At 42.7% G+C, this 19,465-nt stretch overlaps 3 protein-coding genes and 1 non-coding gene across 6 annotated transcripts in view; 2 read left to right on the top strand and 2 right to left on the bottom strand.

Annotated features, from left to right (window-relative positions):
* LOC108828420 (acetyl-CoA acetyltransferase 1) overlaps positions 1–11,184 on the top strand; it is a 17,917-nt gene extending 6,733 nt beyond the window's left edge. For all 3 annotated transcript variants that reach the window (XM_056994356.1, XM_056994358.1, XM_056994357.1), the window contains one exon: positions 11,061–11,184. In XM_056994356.1, the coding sequence (XP_056850336.1) occupies positions 11,061–11,094 (34 nt within the window). In that variant the 3' untranslated portion in view covers positions 11,095–11,184. The remainder of the gene's footprint in view (positions 1–11,060) is intronic.
* On the top strand, positions 8,992–9,098 carry LOC130500490 (small nucleolar RNA R71). The gene has a single exon (XR_008939113.1). It is a non-coding gene; the product is annotated as a small nucleolar RNA R71 (small nucleolar RNA).
* An 88-nt stretch (positions 11,185–11,272) lies between the features above and the next one.
* LOC108828421 (SEC14 cytosolic factor) lies at positions 11,273–13,716 on the bottom strand. The gene is made up of 11 exons (XM_018602116.2): positions 13,228–13,716; positions 13,133–13,161; positions 12,969–13,052; positions 12,811–12,864; positions 12,648–12,725; positions 12,510–12,563; positions 12,373–12,432; positions 12,203–12,298; positions 11,991–12,092; positions 11,830–11,910; positions 11,273–11,761 (listed from the first exon to the last, which is right to left on the bottom strand). The coding sequence occupies exons 1-11, from the start codon at positions 13,283–13,285 to the stop codon at positions 11,465–11,467; spliced, it is 993 nt and encodes a 330-aa protein (XP_018457618.2). The 5' UTR covers positions 13,286–13,716; the 3' UTR covers positions 11,273–11,464.
* Positions 13,717–14,706: 990 nt separating this feature from the next.
* LOC108821596 (phosphoglycolate phosphatase 2) lies at positions 14,707–16,910 on the bottom strand. The gene is made up of 11 exons (XM_018594602.2): positions 16,753–16,910; positions 16,611–16,678; positions 16,421–16,516; positions 16,260–16,331; positions 16,097–16,168; positions 15,816–15,875; positions 15,651–15,703; positions 15,466–15,563; positions 15,285–15,384; positions 15,088–15,191; positions 14,707–14,983 (listed from the first exon to the last, which is right to left on the bottom strand). Exons 1-11 carry the CDS (start codon positions 16,829–16,831, stop codon positions 14,880–14,882), a joined length of 906 nt encoding a protein of 301 aa, XP_018450104.2. The 5' UTR covers positions 16,832–16,910; the 3' UTR covers positions 14,707–14,879.
* Positions 16,911–19,465: the final 2,555 nt, after the last annotated feature.

Here is a 19,465-nt window from a genome sequence, read left to right as displayed (position 1 = left end):
GCAACAGGGCTTCAATTCCCGAAATAGGAGTTTTCCATATTTTGTCTGGAACAATCACCGGATCACTCCGTCTGCTTGTTCCGCTTGAGAGAGATCAGTCTCGGGACTGTTCTCTTGAGTGTTCTCCGCAGGAATGCTCCAAAAAGGACTTCTTTTCATCAGGCACCTTCTCTTCTTCTTCGCTAACTCCAGACCTGTAAAAGGTCAAAAAGGACTAGACTGACACGAATTAGTGACTTGAAACAAATGAAAACGTATGTACAATGATGTGAAAAACACCAATATCAATTCCCCCAGACTTAGATCCTTGTTTGTCCTCGAACAAGGCAAGTACCAAGAACAGGGAGAAAGGTTTGAAAGCGTGGGAACTCGCTTATTCTCAGCAACCATACTCTTACCACAAATCTCTGAACCATACAAGCTGTAGATTAGGACCACACACACTTACTGAGAACCCCCTGATCGCTGTTCAAGATCAGCTCCTACTCTACATCTTAACCTGAAAAGGCAACATTCGACAAAACTCCTTATGTTCAATTAAGATCAGCGTGAGCTCTTGTCACAGGCTCTACTCAGAGAGAACGGGCTAGGTATAGAACAGGCTAACTTTTATGGTGGAGTTCAGAGTGTTTAGGGTTTACCAAGAGCTGTGCAGGATATCGCACAAAATGGTCGTGAGAGGACGGCTCCATTGAGGTCCACAGTCCTTACTCATCTCTGCTGATCGGACTGCTCTCCGATAGATCGATCATAAGACTGCTCTGCGCGATTCAACTTCCCCTTCAGATCACTTCACTGAAACCACCTTACTTCTCAACTTCCCAGTGGCATGCATCATAAATTCTTCCCCTTCTCGTCACCAATAAATCAAAGCAAAAATTTTTTTTTTTTTTTTTTTTTTTTTTTTTGAATACAAAATGCTGGGGTGACGAACAAGGAGGTAACAAGTGATGTACATGATGCCACTGGTGATTCATTCTGATCTGTCTAGCCACTTACTTCTTGTTGTTCTCCATGGTATCGGAACAGGCACCTCGGTTGTTCCCTTACGTATCGAACAAGCACTCCGGTTGTTCGCCTGTTCCACTGTGTGAGCATTGATGAGTAAGAACTGCGTCGATCCTTTCCTCTCCGACCTTTTTGCACATATCTGCACAATAAAGTACTAAAAAGCAATTGCATGAGGGTGGAATTAAAAGGTCAGGGTTCAAGGTGGGAACTAGCTAAAAGATGAGCTAGCCACTCAGGAACACAAGATGGAGGATAAAAATCGGATAAGAAGTCCTGAGTGTAGTTCTCATTCTACCTGATCTAGTGCCCATGACAAGAAGAATTAAATCCAGATTAGGTTCAGATAAAGTGGAGTTAAGTCTGCCCAGTGTAACCTGATCGGTATAGAACTTCTGAAGTGTCAAATGAGATAAGTCAGGGTGTTCCAGGTCCATGTGTGGGTCTTTCATCACTGCTAAGGTCACTGAATAAGAAGGTTAAAGCACGAGGTGGTTAAAGAGCATCACAAATAAGGTCCTGATTCCCACAATAGTTTTGACTGACTCGATCCTAAAAACTGACTCGATAAAAAAATAAAAATGACACAAGGACTGACTCAAAAAAAGCACACAAGTACATTGCTCCCCCAGACTTAGTTCACACCATCCCTGGTTGTGAAAATAAATCAAAGGAAGCTGAAACAAACCAAACAGAAGCAAATAACATGAAAAATAAATAGTTCAGATGGATAAGACAAGGGATAGAAATAGTCCTTTCGGACTCAGTCTGAATCGCCGCTACCGGAGTGACCAGCTGTCCTCCTGTTCCTCGGCAGTCTCACTCCTCCAGTCGATGTGCCTGCTTGTTCCTTGCCTGGGCGCCTTGTTCTCTGCGGTGTACGCTCCTCCTGTGCTCCAATGCAGCCGCCTGTGATCGCCCTGAGTATCCTCTTCATGAGGCTGTTGTTCTTCTTCTGGGAATCAACCATCCAGCGTCTGTAGGCGTGATCATCAGTCACATCGGTGAAGTCCTCCAGGTCGTACTCACCATCAGCCGGTGGAGTCACATGCTCCACATCATCCATGTCTTCATCATCGTGCTGAACCGGTGCCTTAGGATCATCGCAGAGGTGCTCTTCAGCCGGTGAGAACACAATGTTCTCCAAGGATAAGAAGTCTGTGAACCCAGGCATAGGGAGCTTGCAGTACAGAGGGTTCCCTTCTTTGTCCTGGAACTTGTAGGTGGTCTCGTCGCGCAGGATGTGGCATGCGATCAGGTAAGGAGTATCGATGTACTCAATCGCAGAGACGACCGTGTAAGAGCTGAGGTTGATGTTGAAATGCTGGAACAAGGGAGTGAGCAGACTGCCGCAACGATCCTTCTTATCATCAGTTCGAACCAGTGTGTCTCTGCGCTCAGCGAACATGGAGATGAGATGATACCCCTGGGTTGGTCTTGACTTCCTGGATCGGGGTGATGTTCTCTCTGCGCATCTCGTCCTCAAGTCCCGTGTAGAGAACTTGGAGCTCTCCATTCGTGATCTTGGAGGTGTACTCCTTCGCGAACAAGACGTTGGACACAATCTTGGCGATGATCCGGATAGCGGGTTCCGGATCTGCGACTGATAGGCCTTGCGAGAGGTGAACTTGCCGGCTGCGATGAGGTCCCAAAAGGTGTCTGCCGGTTTGAACTTTCTTTCCACTGAAATCCCCTTTGGCGTGTCTGCAATCTCGAATAGAGAGTTCAGGTCGTCGAGAGAGATGGAACAGAATTGCCATCAGCCATGAAGGAGAAGAAGCAGTTCTCATACGAAGGCGCATTGGGTTCTGGTAAGTGATCTTGCACGTCGCGAGCACTTGCCTGACCAAGTCGGGTAGAGAACCTGAGCCTGGTAGCAGAGAGGCATGATTCCCATAGCCTGCATCGTGTCGAACACCTCAGTGTCAAGGCCTAGATCGCCTAGTGTTTGCTGGTTCACGAATCGCGTGGGCAAGATCTCTGCTAGGAGGAGCTTGTTGTAAACCGCCGCCGACTCCTTGTCCCATCCCTCGACGTTGAAGTCAAGGAGCATCTGATCATTTAGGTCGATGGGCGCTCCCAGTCTTGTTCGCCACGGGTACCCAGGTGGAGCACTCGCGGCTGGAGAAGCCGTGCTCTTGGTGACTCTGGCGTTCCGCATCTTTGGAGGCATCTACAAGACAAAATAAAACCCAATATCAGCACAGTTCATCGGTTGTTCTAGAAACGATGGAACAATCCAATCTTCTTGTTCTACTCAAGTCCATCGATTACTAGACAACCTATACAAGCCTCAATCTTAACAATAGAAATCGCAAAGGCCAAGAATCACAAGCAACAAATCGGTTCCTCTTCCATTGAAAATTCAATCAAGAATTCGATCCTAGTAGCAAGTATACTATCAAGAGGCTACAACCTAGGATGAAATCGCAAATCATAAAGGAAAGAAGAGAACCAAGAATTTACTCCCAAATCGCGATTTGCATGCGCAAAAAGGGAGAGAGTTCTTGTGATTACCTTGATGGAGAGATGATTCCTGCAAAACAACCCAATCTCAAGAGAATCCCAAGAGTTAGAACCAAAATCGATGAGAAAGAGAGAGGTGATGTGCGATTTTAGGGTTCTAAGGGGGGGGGTGGGGGGTTTGCGGCGAGAGAGATGAAGTGGGGAAGTGGAATGTTTGGGTTTTTAATAACCAATCAAAACGCTTCCCTCTTTTTTTTTTTTATTTTTTTATTTTTTTTTGTTCGAGAACTTACCTGGGAACAATCGGCGGAACAACCGCTGGAGTGCTCCCTGGAGTGATCTCGAATTTTCTTGATTTTTCAACCTGCAAGTTAGTTCCTAGAAAGATAAAGACAAAGAGAAAACAATATTTACACTCACCAGTGGGTTGCCTCCCACCAAGCGCTTGTTTTCTGTCACTAGCTTGACTTCAATGAGCCGATTAGGCTTGAGGGGGATCGCTCAAGGGTATCTCTACACCTTCAGCGATTGTTGTGTCAGCAAGATATGGCTTGAGACGCTGACCATTAACAACGAATTCTCCTCCTCTTGTGTCCAGCAACACAACAGCTCCATAAGGGCGGACCTCCTTAATGGTGAAAGGTCCCGACCATCTAGATTTAAGCTTTCCAGGGAACAGCTTAACCCGCGAATTGAAGAGTAAGACCTGATCGTTCGGAACAAAGCTTCTGCTGATGATCCGCTTGTCATGGAACGCCTTGGTCTTTTCCTTGTAGATCTTAGAACTCTCATAGGCCAGATGCCTGATCTCCTCCAACTCGTGGATCTGAATGGTTCGCCTCTCTTTGGCAGGTTTGATGTCGAAGTTGAGTAGTTTGACAGCCCAAGCCGCCTTGTACTCTAGCTCAACAGGTAGGTGGCACGCCTTGCCATAGACCAGGTGATAGGGAGTGGTCCCTAGAGGGGTCTTGTAGGCTGTTCTGTATGCCCAGAGAGCATCGTCAAGCTTAAGGGACCAATCCTTGCGGGTGGCGTTGACAGTCTTCTGGAGGATGTTCTTGATCTCTCTGTTGGAAACTTCCACTTGACCACTTGTTTGAGGATGATAGGCGGTTGCAACCTTGTGTTTCACACCATTCTTACTCAGCAATCCTTGGAACACTTGTTGATAAAATGAGTTCCACCATCGCTTATAACCACTCTAGGCACTCCAAATCTTGGAAAGATAATGGAGGTGAACATCTTGGTTACAACTCGCGCATCATTAGTTGGACTAGCAATTGCTTCCACCCACTTGGAGACATAGTCCACAGCAACTAGGATGTATTCATTCTTGTGAGAGACTGGGAAAGGTCCCATGAAATCGATCCCCCAGCAATCGAACACTTCAACTTCCAAGATGTAGTTCTGAGGCATCTCGTTTCTCTTGCTTATACTCCCCATCCTTTGGCATGAATTGCATCGAGATATGAAGGCGTGAGCATCTCTGAACATAGTAGGCCACCAGAAACCGGCTTGGAGGATCTTGGAAACAGTCTTGAAGGTGGCGAAGTGACCAGCATAAGAGGAACCATGGCAGTGGTGAAGGATCCCTGGAATATCAGCCTCCGGAACACATCTTCTGAAGATCCCATCCTTGCCTTGCCGATAGAGGTACGGCTCATCCCAGAAGTAGTGCCTTGCCTCCCTCAAAAATTTCCTCTTCTCATTCCCAGTGAACCTCAAAGGCTCTTTCTCAGCTGCCAAGAAGTTGGCAATCTCAGCAAACCATGGAAGATTCGGGTACTCCTTCTGGATCACTGCAACGAATGCTCCTTCTACGCGGGAACAATCCTTAATGGCAGGTGACGACTGCTCCATGTTGCGCAGACCAATCGCATTGACGTACTCCATCGGTTGTTCCACATCAAGAACTGTCTCATCTGACACTTTCATCCTGGAGAGATGATCTGCCACTCCATTATCAACCCCCTTCTTGTCTCTTATCTCTAGATCAAACTCTTGGAGCAAGAGAATCCATCTTAAGAGCCGCGGTTTAGCATCTTTCTTCGTGAGCAGGTACTTGAGAGCCGCGTGGTCTGTGTGCACAATCACCTTTGATCCAACCAAATAGGATCTGAACTTCTCAAAGGCGAACACGATGGCAAGGAGCTCCTTCTCTGTGGTTGCGTATCGGCATTGAGCTTCATCCAAAGTTCTGCTTGCATAGTAGATCACGTGAAGCTTCTTGTCTTTACGCTGTCCAAGGACTGCTCCCACTGCAAAATCACTTGCATCTGTCATGATCTCAAAAGGGAGATCCCAGTCTGGAGGTTGGACAACTGGTGCACTGACTAGAGCTCCCTTGATTGTGTGGAATGCGGCTAAGCAGTCACTGTCAAAGGCAAACTGAGCTTCCTTGCAGAGCAACCGAGTGAGTGGTCTCGCGATCTTAGAGAAGTCTTGGATGAACCTCCTGTAGAAACCAGCGTGTCCCAAGAAACTCCTGATTCCCTTCACTGAAGTTGGTGGTTGCAGACTCATCATGACCTCGATCTTTGCCTTGTCCACCTCAATGCCTTTCTCGGATATCTTGTGTCCCAGAACAATCCCATCTCTCACCATGAAGTGGCATTTCTCCCAGTTCAGCACCAAATGCTTCTCTTCGCATCGCTTCAGTACCCTGCACAAATTTGACAAACAGACATGAAAGGAGCTTCCATAGACGCTGAAATCGTCCATGAAAACCTCCATTATGTCTTCGATCAGATCAGTAAAAATTGACATCATGCATCGCTGGAAGGTCGCTGGAGCATTGCACAAGCCGAATGGCATCCTCCTGTATGCATATGTTCCATAAGGGCATGTGAACGTCGTCTTCTCCTGATCATCTGGGTGGATGGGAATCTGAAAGAAACCTGAATAACCATCTAAAAAGCAATAGTAAGGGTGGTTAGCCAATCTCTCAAGCATTTGATCAATAAAAGGAAGTGGGAAGTGATCCTTACGAGTCGCAGCATTCAATTTACGAAAATCAATGCACATGCGATGACCAGTAACTGTTCTAGTGGGGATCAATTCATTCTTTTCATTGGTTACAACAGTGATCCCACCTTTCTTAGGTACTACATGCACGGGACTAACCCACTTACTGTCAGAGATCGCATAGATCACACCTGCTTCTAGAAGTTTCATTATCTCTTTCTTTACAACATCTTTTAGATTCGGGTTTAACCTCCTCTGATGTTCTACAGAAGTCATCGATTCATCTTCCAGGTGTATTCTATGCATGCACAAATCAGGTGAAATGCCAGGTATGTCAGCTAGAGAGTAACCCAAAGCCTTACGATATTTCCTCAGCTCACACAAAAGCAGAGCAGTCTCTGCATTGTTCAGGTCAGCATTCACAATGACAGGATATGTGGAGTTGGGTCCAAGAAATGCATACCTGAGTCCCTTGGGAAGGGATTTGAGCTCTACCTTTGGAGCTTTCAGCTCGCTCCATGAGTCATCGGGCTGAGCTGCCGGAACAGTCGGGTTCTGAGGCGTGGTTGTTCCAGTTGATGTGCTGGAGTCACTGTTCTCCCCCAGACTTAGATTCGCCACCATCCTCTCCATACTCCTGGCTGAATCCAGGATCTGGGCATAGGCATCAGCATCAACACTCTCCAAGCTTTGCTCGGCTTCAGCTCTGACTAAGGCGAGTTCAAGTGGATCCTCGGTGAGAATCTCCTCGATCATACCTTCATGCGGCTCTAGGGGATCACCATCTTCTTGGACAGTGAAGGTTTGTCCATCCAGCATCGGCTTCTTGAGCATCTGATCCATCTCAAACTTCATCACAATATCTCCAAGGTGGAGATCGATCTTCCCTTGTCGGACATCAATGATAGCTCCAACAGTGCAGAGGAATGGTCTGCCTAGGATCAGGGGATCATTGGAATCTTCCTCAACTTCCAGAACAACGAAATCGGCAGGAACAAGGGTGTTTCCGACCAGAACTTGAAGATCCTCTAGGATCCCAACTGGAGACTTGACAGATCGATCAGCAAACACTAGGGACATCCTGGTAGGCTTGAAGTCCGAGTATCCAAGGCGCTTAGCCACAGTGTATGGCATGAGGTTTATGCTCGACCCTAGATCGACCAATGAGCATGAGAAAAGTGTTCTCCCAATCTGAACCGAGAGAACAAACTTTCCCGGATCACCCATCTTCTTGATCCTTCTGTTCTGGAGCACCGCGCTGCACTCCTTAGAGACAATCATGAACTCACTGTCATCAGATATCTTCCCAGAGATCAGTCCTTTGACAAAGCTGCGCATGGATGGTATCATCTGGATCGCACTCATCAGAGGGAGCTTGACAGTTAGGTCTTCTAGCATCTTCCTGCACTTCATCTCTTCCTTATCCTTGCGTGTAGCCTTAGCTGGAACAGGGTAAGGAACTTTGGCACATACTGACGAGCAGGAGAAGGCGCTGCAGTCGGTGGAACAACCCCAGCGGGTCGCTCTGCTTCCGTCGGAACAGTCTCAGTAGGTTGTTCTGCATCATCCTCATCTGTGGGTACAGCTTTAGATGGCTGATCCGACTCCTTCTGCTTTCCTTTCTCAGCCGATGTGAATCTCCTGGGGTCTAGATCAGGCAGTTGCTTTCCACTCCTCAACCTTACTGCATTGCACTCCTTGGGGTTCTTGTCTGTTTTCCCAGGGAGAGTTCCTTGCTGTCTCTTCACGTTCTCAGCAGTCTGAGCAATCTGAATATCCATCTGTCTCATATGGCTTGAGACATTGTCATACTTCACACTCAGGTCATTGAACATATGATTCATCCTGGTGTTGATGTCGTTTGTGACCTGGTTCAGTGCCTTCCCTTGGATCTGCTGTCCTTGGAGCAGCTGACTCATCATATTGGCGAGACTCTTCATGTCATCATGCGGAGCAGTCTGAGTCGGTTGTGCAGCTTGCTGATTAACCGGCTGTTTCTGGCTGTGGAACTGAGCATTCTGAGCTGGGTTAAGGACAAAGGTTCTTCCCTGATTGCCATAAGGCCTTTGGTATCCACTGTTCTGACCTTGGTTCCCTTGAGCTTTATCGTCTGGTTTAGGGGCATTGAACAGGTGGGGATTGTTCCTCACGTTAGGGTTCGGGTGATAGTTCTTGAACTGCCATCCTTGCCCATTCACATAACTCACTTCATGCTGATCCTCAGCCGACTGATCTGCCTCTGAAGTGCCTTCTGCGGTAGCTTTATCCTGTGGTGATTCTTCCATGATGAAGACTTGGTTCTGGTTACTCTTAATCAGCTGGTCGACTTTGGCAGAGAGCTCATCAATCTTGCTGTTGTCGATGCTCTTCACCTTCTGAGTGCGATCAGTCTCGCGGTTATTGTCAGCTGAGCTTGAGGCCATGTTCTCAATCAACTCGAATGCACCTTGAGTGGACTGAGTCATGAAATCTCCTTTACTGGCTGAGTTCAAAGCGTTCCTGTACTCCCAGCCTACTCCATCGTAGAACACTCCCAGCAGATAGTCTTCCTCAAAACCGTGATGTGGGCATTCTCTGCGGTAGACATTGAATCGCTCCCAAGCATCACAGAACGGCTCGTCTACCAGCTGTTTGAAGGTCACGATCTTCTGTCTCAGAGCTGCTGTCTTCGATTTCGTGTAGAAGTGGCTTAAGAAAGCTTCTCGGACTTGTTCCCAGTTGGTGAGTGATCCGGTGGGTAGTGAATCAAGCCAGCGAGCAGCTTTCCCATCAAGAGAGAAAGGGAACAGAGTACACTTGATGTAATCAGGTGGTACTCCATTCGCTTTAGTGAAACCACACATCTTCTCGAAGTGCTCGATGTGGTCCATCGGTATCTCAGCAGGAAGCCCATTGAAGATCTTCCTTTGCACTAGACTTATCAAGGCTGGCTTGATCTCGAAATCTTGCCTTGTGCACGGTGGAGGGGTTATGGCAGATCGCGTAGCGGGCAGATTACGCAGTAAATTTCTCTGGCCGATCTGGACCACTCCCTCCTGTTGGTTCGCAGCATTCAGAGCAGCTTGCTCGGCAGCAGCTTGCTGCGCTTGGATTGTCTGCTGCATCTGCTGCATCTGCTGTTGCATGAGTGCAAACGCAGCAGTGAGATCATCTGGATGATCACCCATGTTGGTGTTCGTTGATCTCGGCTGTTGACGGTTCTGTCGTTCCAATCTCGCTAGTTCCTCGTTAGAAAGCTGATGTAATGGCCCTTGTGCGTTGCTCCGAGTATGTCTACTGGTCATGCACCTGGATCATCAGCTGAAACAAAGAAAATAACACGAGTCAGATATCTTAGACTAGATATGAAACCGAAAATTAGAGGTAAAAAAATCTGGTCCCCGTCGCAACGGCGCCAAAACTTGATACACTAAAAATGAATCCTTGCTACTGCCAAGTTAACAGTTGCAATTGTAGTACTTGAGATTCAAATCCAGAGGACCAGTCTACACTCTAGTTCTATAAGTTTCAGAATCAAGCTAAGAAGAAGATATGATTTGGTTGAAATAGGCGATAGCAAACAAGCAAATAAACACGAGATTGATTCAATTAAACAAGAGCTAGCCTAGGGTATTTCATTGGGTGTTGAATTGGAGCCAAACAATTATTCAAGCGCGATGAAGTGCTTTCTAGAACTCGGACCACTAAGCTGGAACACTCCACTGTCGTGGCAGTGATCGCTTTGCAGATCGATCTCACCACCTAACTGTCGTTGGGATGAGGATCGATTGCAAGCTTTAGAGAACAGGTCCGATCAGTTCACTTACCACCCTAATATCTACTTTCGCTGATTAGGGATACTAAGCTCATTCAATACATGTCAAGTTATCATCCTAAGCGGTTAACTAGGTGATGAACTAGTGATCTAACATCAAGTGATCAGTTTAATGAAAGCAGTAAGAACAGTATGAATGAAGAACAGTTATGGATCGCTTATCTATGTTTAGCTCATGTCTCAACACCCTAAAAACCCTAGGCGAGCAAGGTCACTACTCGATCATGATGCACATAGACAAAGACATAAATCCTGAATAAAATTGCATAAGAACAGAGTATGAAACAATAGGGTTCAGATGATCTTCTCTATGAGAGGATTGATTCTTCTCCCTTACAAGTTGCAGATCGCAAATACTCAGTGTTTTCTTGTAAAAACTAGCGTAGAAAAATAGAAAATAGATAGGTGGCGTTTTATATGGAGGCGCCAATCAGAAGGAAAGAGATTAGGGCAACAGGGCTTCAATTCCCGAAATAGGAGTTTCCATATTTGTCTGGAACAATCACCGGATCACTCCGTCTGCTTGTTCCGCTTGAGAGAGATCAGCCTCGGGACTGTTCTCTTGAGTGTTCTCCGCAGGAATGCTCCAAAAGGACTTCTTTTCATCAGGCACCTTCTCTCCTTTCTTCTGCTAACTCCAGACCTGTAAAAGGTCAAAAAGGACTAGACTGACACGAATTAGTGACTTGAAACAAATGAAAACGTATGTACAATGATGTGAAAAACACCATATATCAATAAAGCAAAGGCTTACATGCCAACTAATTGCTTCTTAATACAATACTCTTTAACTTCAACTCTTTGCCAGGTCGGAGAAGACAATCGGATATTCAGCACTCTGAAGCTTGTTATAGAAGGCAAAGGTTGTAATGTGTACATTGTTTTATGTTTGTGTGTCATGAGATGCAATAAAGGTGTGTTAGAAAATCAAACTAGTATTGATGATGCACTGCACACTTAAGTAAATAGATTTGCTACAAATGTCTATCCAGAGGATCAAATAATAAAACTATACATGAGTCCAGGAGTTCAATCAGTACCAAGATTTTATTCTCTTTCCTTCACTTTACATTTGCATGGCTATGCAGATAACAGAGCCACAGTGCTCAGTACTTACTCAATTGAATTGCTAGGTCAACTATAAAATACATTTTTTGTTGTGAAAGAACTCCTTCAGACGCATTCCAAGATTCATCCATCTCCCAAGTTCTCTCATGGACTGGCTTTTCTGTCACCAACGCTGCAGTTTTCGAACTTGTGCAGTTCAGATTCTATGGTTTTGGCCATCTCCACACGCTCAGCTACAGGCTCGGGAAAACCCACGTGGAAAGATCCTTGCTTTGCAGGTTCTGCTTGTCCCTCGGTCTCATACCGGTGCTTCACATAGTTGTATAGCTGTTGATGGAAAGGATGATCAACAGAAAAACAATCTACACTCTGAGCGTGGTGAGATGACCCAGAAGAGCTTCCTCTTCTACAGAAATGTGGGAGGGATGTGTAGTCCATAATCTTACAAAAGAACCACAAAAACTTTAGAGAAACTTTTGCATTTTTCACACCAACAAGATCATATATACCTTCAATAACTCGTCCTTTCCGCAACCAGATAACACATGAACTTTTTTCCTCGTCCTCTCTTGTAAAAGAGGTTTTACAACCTGTTTACACACATTACATGCATGCTTAAGTAGCTAACACCCTGAGTTGAGTTGCATGCAAAAACAGAAGAGACTTTTACCTTCCAACAGGCGGAGAATATATATGGAGCGTTGACAACATAGTATGTGTTTGTTTTCTCTGGATAGTTCAGATCATCAATGGTCGATATGATAGTCACTAACTGCATCAAGATGATGAGTACATAAAGTTATAAAAGAAGATATATGAAAATGAATTCAAGTAACTTATTGTAACTTGCAATATCATTATTGATGATTCATAGTTTCATACCTTAATTTGACTCAGGGCTGAAAGTTTCAACCCTGTCATGTCTAGAACCTTCACGCAAGTGGTGATTGGCCTCCCGTTCTTCTTAGACATAGAAGGCTGTAACATTGTTTTATACATTACAACAAGAAAGAAGCGGAACAAGAAGTTTAGCCGTTTGAAATGTAACTAACCAGTAGTACGCGGTCTCTGTATTCATTGATTTGGATGTGGGATTGGACATAGTAGTGAACCTGTATGTGGAAGAAGAGAAGCACATTCATATTTGCATCTCATTTGAAACTATGGACAAAACAATGAAGGAACTTACAGAAGCTTTGTCGAATGTGCTGAGGCCAACACCAATAGCAAAGACAGGCAAGCCCTAAAACAACACCAAATTAAAATCAAGAAAGAGATAATGTTTTGATTAGCACAAAAAAAAAAAGCAATGATGGAGAGGGGTTACCTCTCTGGTGTAACCTGACATTCCTATGAGCTGAGAATCACGTACGTTCCTGTACAACTCACTAGGAACAATAGGTTTCTGCAGAAACCAAAAAAAAAACATGATCTAAATAAATGTTCACCACAACAACACACAGCAAGGAAAGAGGAAGTAAAGAACTCACGGATAGGATACTGTCAATTTGATTATCCAGCCTATAACGCAAACACTCAACCAGCTGAAAGTGAATTTAGTCAATTTACACACAAAAGAAAAACACGCTGAAACCAGACACAAGTCAAAAACCAGATAATGAAGTGTTTTAGGAGATAAACAGCATACCATTGCATGAGCTTTTATTACGTTCCAGTCTCGTGCTTTTAGAAAACGAATCAAAGTCTCTCTCAGGTATCCCTGATGGACATTCTATAAATTCACAACAAAGAGAGTAAGAAGCCGTGGAGCAGGGGAAGACACCATTCTAGCCCTCAAAGAACCGAACGTACCTTAAATGTTGTCTTCAATGGCTCCTCAACTGGCACGAATTTTACCCATTAATTAGAAGAAAATCCAACAAAAGAAAAAAAAAAAGGTCACAGACCTTTATCCATGAGCTTCAGGAATTCATCAATGGCTTCTTCTTCCGAAACGATCCTCATTGTTTTTTTCTTTTTGCTCACTTTCCTCTGCAACCACACAGAGTTTTTTCCAACTTCGACTTTTTTTGGTTTCTGGCTTTCTGCTCCTATTATCACTTCGCACCGAACTTTGAGTCCACCATTATTTAAACGTCAAAGAGGAGGTGACAGCAAAACACTTCAAAAACATAATAAGAACTACTTTGACATAGACTTGTCGTAACCTCCTCCAAAATGTTCTAAAAGTCCTAAACCAAACTTAAAAGAAGCGGTTCAGGTTTCTTCCGTGTCTGTTGGATATATTGAACAATCAAATTACTCGATCGATTCTCCAAATCCCATTTGATTTTTCACGGGGTCAACGTCTGAATTTTTCTCAATGAACTAACTAAGAAGAAAAAAAGGAGAGCAAGATTCAAACTTTGAAATAAGGTAACGTTAATTTGTAATGAGGTATCTTTTGCAGTTTCATGTTAAGTCACTTATATATACTAAACGAACTCGTAGTGGATTTGTTTGGTGAGCCTTTTGTCTTTTTTTTTCTGGTAAAAGAAAGCTCAAAAGATTAGATAATTGGTTATTCAAAGTTGGGGTCTCTTTTTGAGTCTCTACTATTCAAAACTTTAGAAACGTTTTTATTTACTTTTCAATTGGTAAATTTCCTTTAAAGAGAGAGTAAATTCATGGCGTATTTGAAGGATTAGGGGGTCGGCACTAGCATATGAATGAATGGGTCTTTGCTTTATGTATTTTTCAAAGGTCAATTTCCTTGTAATGGCAAAACATGACTATGGCGCGCACAGAAGAAAAAGTCCTTTTGTGATTTGCAATGCAAAAGCCAATAATAAAAAGACAAAGAGAAACCAACTTTGCCTATTTGGCGCTCCTTGCATTGCTTTTCTTTATCAATCTGTGTGCTAGTTAGTTATACATTGACAATCGAAAGTTTATACTGCCAAATTAATCACGTTTAAAGAATTGATGTCATTAATTTTAAGGCGTAAAACTTTCTTTTTAAATATTTGAATATTATTAACTAGTATTTAAAAGTAAATTGTGGATTTAAACTAGGAACAAAAATAATTTAGATGTTATATAGTTGATAAAAATTATGTCAGGTATTTATTGGAAATTTTCCTAATTTGTAATGCAAAAGCCAAGAATAAAAGAAAACAACAATGTTGCCCTTTGTCTCTTTGCATTTGCTTTGCTTCATCCATCTTTGTGCTAGTTATACATTGAATGTGAGTTACGAAACGTGGACCTAGAAAAAACATATTATTAGGTGGCTCTGAAGATTTGATTTTTTTTTGCTTGGCCTAAGCTAAAAGCAGCAAAACTTTGGTTAAAGTTTTCCCAAAACCAAAAGATGCTAGCTTTTCATCATTGGGTCAAAAACTGATCTTCAAGGACTGAAGATACTAGCTTTACATCACAGCAAATGAATTCAACTCAACTTTTTATTAAAGCCATGTTTTCTGTTGATGTATAGTATAACAGATCACCAGATTGATTATTACAGTAAAGCAAAAAAAAATCAGAAATTTCATCTTGCCATATATACCCAAAACTGTTTCAGGGTTAGACCAAGATGGTGATGATGCCCTTTTACTTACTAAGGGGAGTCCATAAGTTTAGTGATATCAGAGACCATGCTTGTGTAATAGTCTGGTTCAATCTTGTTTCTCTCGTCTAGTAGGTTAGACTCACTTGTACACCCTGTTTTCAGAAAAGAGCGAGAGAGTTAGTTAGAGACAAGCTCAATCATTGCACATATTGATTGCCCACCAAAGAGAATCATCATAGAGTCAATAGTAAATGACCTGTTAGGACGAGGAGAGTTTTGCAACCAGCGTTCTGTCCAAACAATACATCAGTGTCAAGCCTATCACCCACCATGCACATTCTCGACGTTTCTGTCCCAAATCTGCAACAAAAACAAGGAGAGACACACTTTCTTTATTACACACACTCATGCTAGTATAGTGCACACTGTGAAAATGAGACAAGGTCCACATACTTTTGCATCAGAAAGTCCATCATGAAAGTAGCTGGTTTACCAACCACTATTGGTTCTCTTTCGGTTGAACCACACATGGCAGCAACCATACAACCAGCACCTAGAAATTACGCGTAAGCAAATTCGATGATGCAACAACCAAGCAGCTATACTGAAACAGAGAGAGTCTAGTGACCAATACCAGGCCATTCTTGAAGATCCGTCATATGTCCAACCGCATCACGGTTGGTTGCGATGAAAAGACATCCCGGATTCTCGCGTACACATAGCGTCGCGTACCTGCCCATGCGTTAGTCTAAAAATCATAGATACTTGATTTTGAGGCAAAAAACTTGCATATGCATGCAGATAGTGTATCAATCTTACTGAAGCTTATAGTAGTTGATGTTGGGGTCTAGTCCAACCACAACTGCTCCCACCTGTAAATAGGAAGTCGTGAAGAGACAAAAATTAGAAACTTGAGGAAAAGAAAAGAAACGCAAAATGGGGAGAGAGAGAGAGAGGATCAAAATTATTATGATGGCACATTACGGTTTTATCATGTTCAAAGAGACAGTTTGATTTCCATTGCGCCTTCTTTTCACCGTCTGCCTGCATGAAAGCAATCACTTCGTCATAACAAACAAAGGAAAATTCAAAATGGCATAGTAAAGATGTAACATATTCTACAAGCATATTAGTCTCCTCAAAGCGTTCAGTCTACTAATGATCCCCTAGTGTCCCGTGCAGAGAAAAACATAATTCATTTTTTTTTTTAGATGTTGTTGACCGACCCTAACGGATAAAATGGTCGAGAAGATAAGACAACTTACAGGACCACCAAGACCTGTAAAACCAGCAAGCTGAAGCTCCTCAAGAATGCCTTCTCCACCAATCGCATAAACCTACGAAACCAAACCAAAAAAAAAAAAAAAAAAATCACGACAGAGATACACAAAGGGAACGTGCTAGTAGTGTATTAAAGAGGAGAGGAACCTTCTTGTCCTTGGGGAAGTTGTTGGCTTTGAGGTACATAGCTGCCGCAAAAGACGAAGAAAATATCTCTTCCTTTCAATTAAAACACACACACACAGATAAATTTCAAACACACATGAAACGCGATCCAAACAACATACACAGTATGAGAAAAACCAAACCTGAGTAACAGAAGTTAGACCCAAAGATCGGAACTTCTCTGCGTATTGCCTTCTCGATTTCATCGAGTTGTTCGTCACAAAGACAATGTTTTTACCCTGAAAAGCGTAACAAAATCAAGATCAGAATCAGAGAGAGAGAGAGAGAGGTTGAAAGGAAGAAGAGTGAGAAAGGGAAGTCTCTCTCTCTCGCCTTGGATCGGAGTAAGTCGAGAGTTTGAGAGACGCCATCGATGAGCGTATCCCCCTTCCATATAACACCTGAATCATCACCATTCCTCATCAAAGGCTCGAATGGAATAACGTAAAAAGAGGAAAAAAAACAGAATCAATACCATCGCAGTCAAAGAGGAAAGTGTCAACAGAGTCGAAGAGAGATTTGAAGTTACTGGAGGAGAGAAGCTTAGGCGCCATTAGAGAGTCTCTTCCCCTGCTGCGTAGTAGTGAAGACGATGAGCTCAGAAAGCGTCGTCGTTCTATAGAAAAAGGCCCATTAACACTTGGGCTTTTATCTTTATTATTTTAAAAACAAATAAATAAAGTCGTGTTCTTATTGGCTGCCTTGGCTTTTTTGCTCCGACAAGTGTTAAAGTGAGAGTTGGGAGAATAATGACACTTCCGAGTGTCCTGGGGCCAGGACTGGTGAGTCATGAGTGGATGGTAAAGTTGTAAATAGTGAGAAATAAGAAGGGTATTCTAGGGAAGAAACAAAAAAATGAGTGCGAGTGGTAGGAATCTGGGAACTACAAAAAAGGCTGCGAGGCGCGTGGGCAGTCTCTTACGGGTTTGAAACTCTTTAGAAACAATTACGAGAGACGCTCTTGCCTGGTCTTATCAATAGCTCCCGGTAAGATGAATGAGACTCGTCAACCGAAAGGCTTTTGTCTGGTCCGCATTCCTTGCCTGAGTTAATCTGGTAATGGAGACTCGGATGTCGGGCATGGCTCGCAGGATCTGAATCCCCTGTTACTAGACTTGAGGGTGGTTCGCCAAGAGCTCCGCTTAGTCGCTGTTGCTCTTCAATGATCTTCTTCAAGTACTTCCCTTGTGCTTCTATACGTAGGTGTAGCTGTCTTTGCACCTACATAACAACATCATAATTGTAAACTTTAGTTTAGGACTTTCTTTCTTTCTTTAATCGAAGGTTGTGGAGGAGTCTCTATGAACCTGTGTGTGGATATCTCTATACAAGAATCAAACTTCGTCCCTCCATTTTAGGAGCCTTACTCTTCTTCGTGTCTCTGACACTCCAATCTGACCCGATACAGAATTTTTGTCTATGTTGTGGATTTCAATCAGTCGGTCTGGTCTAACTTAGACTGTTCCTGAGCGGCGATGTAGCAGAGTCCTCCACCGTGTTTTTTTCTTGTCCCCAGTCACCCTCTTTCAAAAGATCGAATTTGCGACTGTTGCATTTGATTAACTGTATTCGTATTTAATGATTCGGATCTCTCTCCATAAGCCCATTAAGGTTTGAGTTGTTACAATTGTGGCATATCTCTATACAAAAATCAAAAACCGAACCGAAATTTCGATTAGTTCAGTAATGAGTTCTGTTCAGTTCGGCATGTTTATCTCGGTTTCTTGTTCGATAATTGGTTAGTTCTGTTTTTCAAAAAGAGAAGTTTTGCTAAGCAAACTTCGAACCGAAATTATCCGAACTTAACTGAATTTTTAACCGAAATATAACTGAAACCAAAAAATCACTTAATGAAACTAAAAATTCAATTAGTTTTGGTTAAAAACGACTCTGAAATGAACAACTTGGAAGATTTACAAAATCAGGAAGAATACAAGTTATGAGGATATTAAAGTTCCGATTTACACACACGTACATATCAATTTCGGGTTTTCATTTCTTAAACATTTCGACCTCTTTTTATACCTTATTTTCACTAGTTTATACTTATTTGTTTTCATCAATACATGTAATAACTTTGATATTAATGTATTATCTATTTTTCATCAACTTAAGTCTGACTATATCAATGTTGTTCTAATGATATTGTTTTCTATATATTTTTCTAGTTTTACAAACAAACATTACCGACTTTTAATATGGATTTTAGAAACCTTTTTCTTGAACGGTTGGGTTTTAGGAACCCTTATAAACAAACATTACCGACTCTTAATATGCGTTTTAGGATCCATATAAGGGGTTGTTGAAAAAAAAACAAAGGTGGACATAATGTCAATCTTAATCAGGGTACGAACTTAGATATTTCCATATAATGAAGACAAATTTGAAATTAGTTAGTCAAAAACATGAGTAAACTCCTTTATCTGCTTTCAAATGAATGCCCTGACCTCATTACTCATTTAGTCATATTCATAAATTGCCTAAATTCTTATAGTCTTCTCCTACACTGCCTATAAAGTCTTGGAATAAATATAAATGTTTTGTTGCTGGAGATCTTTCATTAAACACTTTGGTCATGATAGCTAAGACGAATTATAAACTGATAAACCCCAAACGCGTCTTCATACACTAATTCATATGCACATGTCACCCAGAAGGACAGAAGAATTGACTCTCCAGGTGTTTGTGTTCACACTTTGCCACGCTCTATTTTAAACGATTTTTATCTTTCTTCTTTTTCTAATTTAGTTGGTGTTTTCCCACTTCGTGAAAGATAAAATATTTATATTGTAGTGTGACGAAACGTCGAATCCAATTGAGTATTGACTGGTTGGTGCGTGGTGATAGAATAGGACCACGTGGTTGCTTGCTTGGCAATTCTTATACAAACCTTGCTCTTCCTTCATCTTCTCTTCGTTTGTCTTTTTCGTTGTTTACTTAAACTTGCTACGTTGATGTTAGTTATTTGACTAGACAAGAACGTGGACCAATCCGTTGGTCACAATTAATCATCGACCACCAATAATGGAGCTTGGTTTTGGTTTCTAGAGTTGCGTGGAAAGCATTTCATAAATCGTTTTTAACATCTTGACGTTCAAATCTTGGTTTTATTTTTTTCCTAGGTGTTAGGGATAGACCCATTATTCTAATATTAAAATGTTTTTTTAGCACAAGTTTTCTGCAAATCC

This window comes from Raphanus sativus, chromosome 9 (assembly GCF_000801105.2).
Source record: "Raphanus sativus cultivar WK10039 chromosome 9, ASM80110v3, whole genome shotgun sequence".
NCBI classification, from domain to species: Eukaryota; Viridiplantae; Streptophyta; class Magnoliopsida; order Brassicales; family Brassicaceae; genus Raphanus; species Raphanus sativus.
Note: the sequence above shows the minus strand (reverse complement) of the source record. Positions and strands in the feature narration are given on the sequence as shown.

Coding starts and splice junctions, on each gene's coding strand:
- LOC108821596 (XM_018594602.2), bottom strand. CDS start 16,831: ATGGCGCCTAAGCTTCTCTCCTCCAGTAACTTCAAATCTCTCTTCGAC. Junction 16,169..16,259: donor ACTTCCCCAAGGACAAGAAG/GTTCCTCTCCTC, acceptor TTGGTTTCGTAG/GTTTATGCGATTGGTGGAGA. Junction 15,192..15,284: donor ATGGACTTTCTGATGCAAAA/GTATGTGGACCT, acceptor TTTTTGTTGCAG/ATTTGGGACAGAAACGTCGA.
- LOC108828421 (XM_018602116.2), bottom strand. CDS start 13,285: ATGAGGATCGTTTCGGAAGAAGAAGCCATTGATGAATTCCTGAAGCTC. Junction 12,093..12,202: donor CAGCCCTGAGTCAAATTAAG/GTATGAAACTAT, acceptor ATCTTGATGCAG/TTAGTGACTATCATATCGAC. Junction 11,911..11,990: donor TATTCTCCGCCTGTTGGAAG/GTAAAAGTCTCT, acceptor GTGTGTAAACAG/GTTGTAAAACCTCTTTTACA.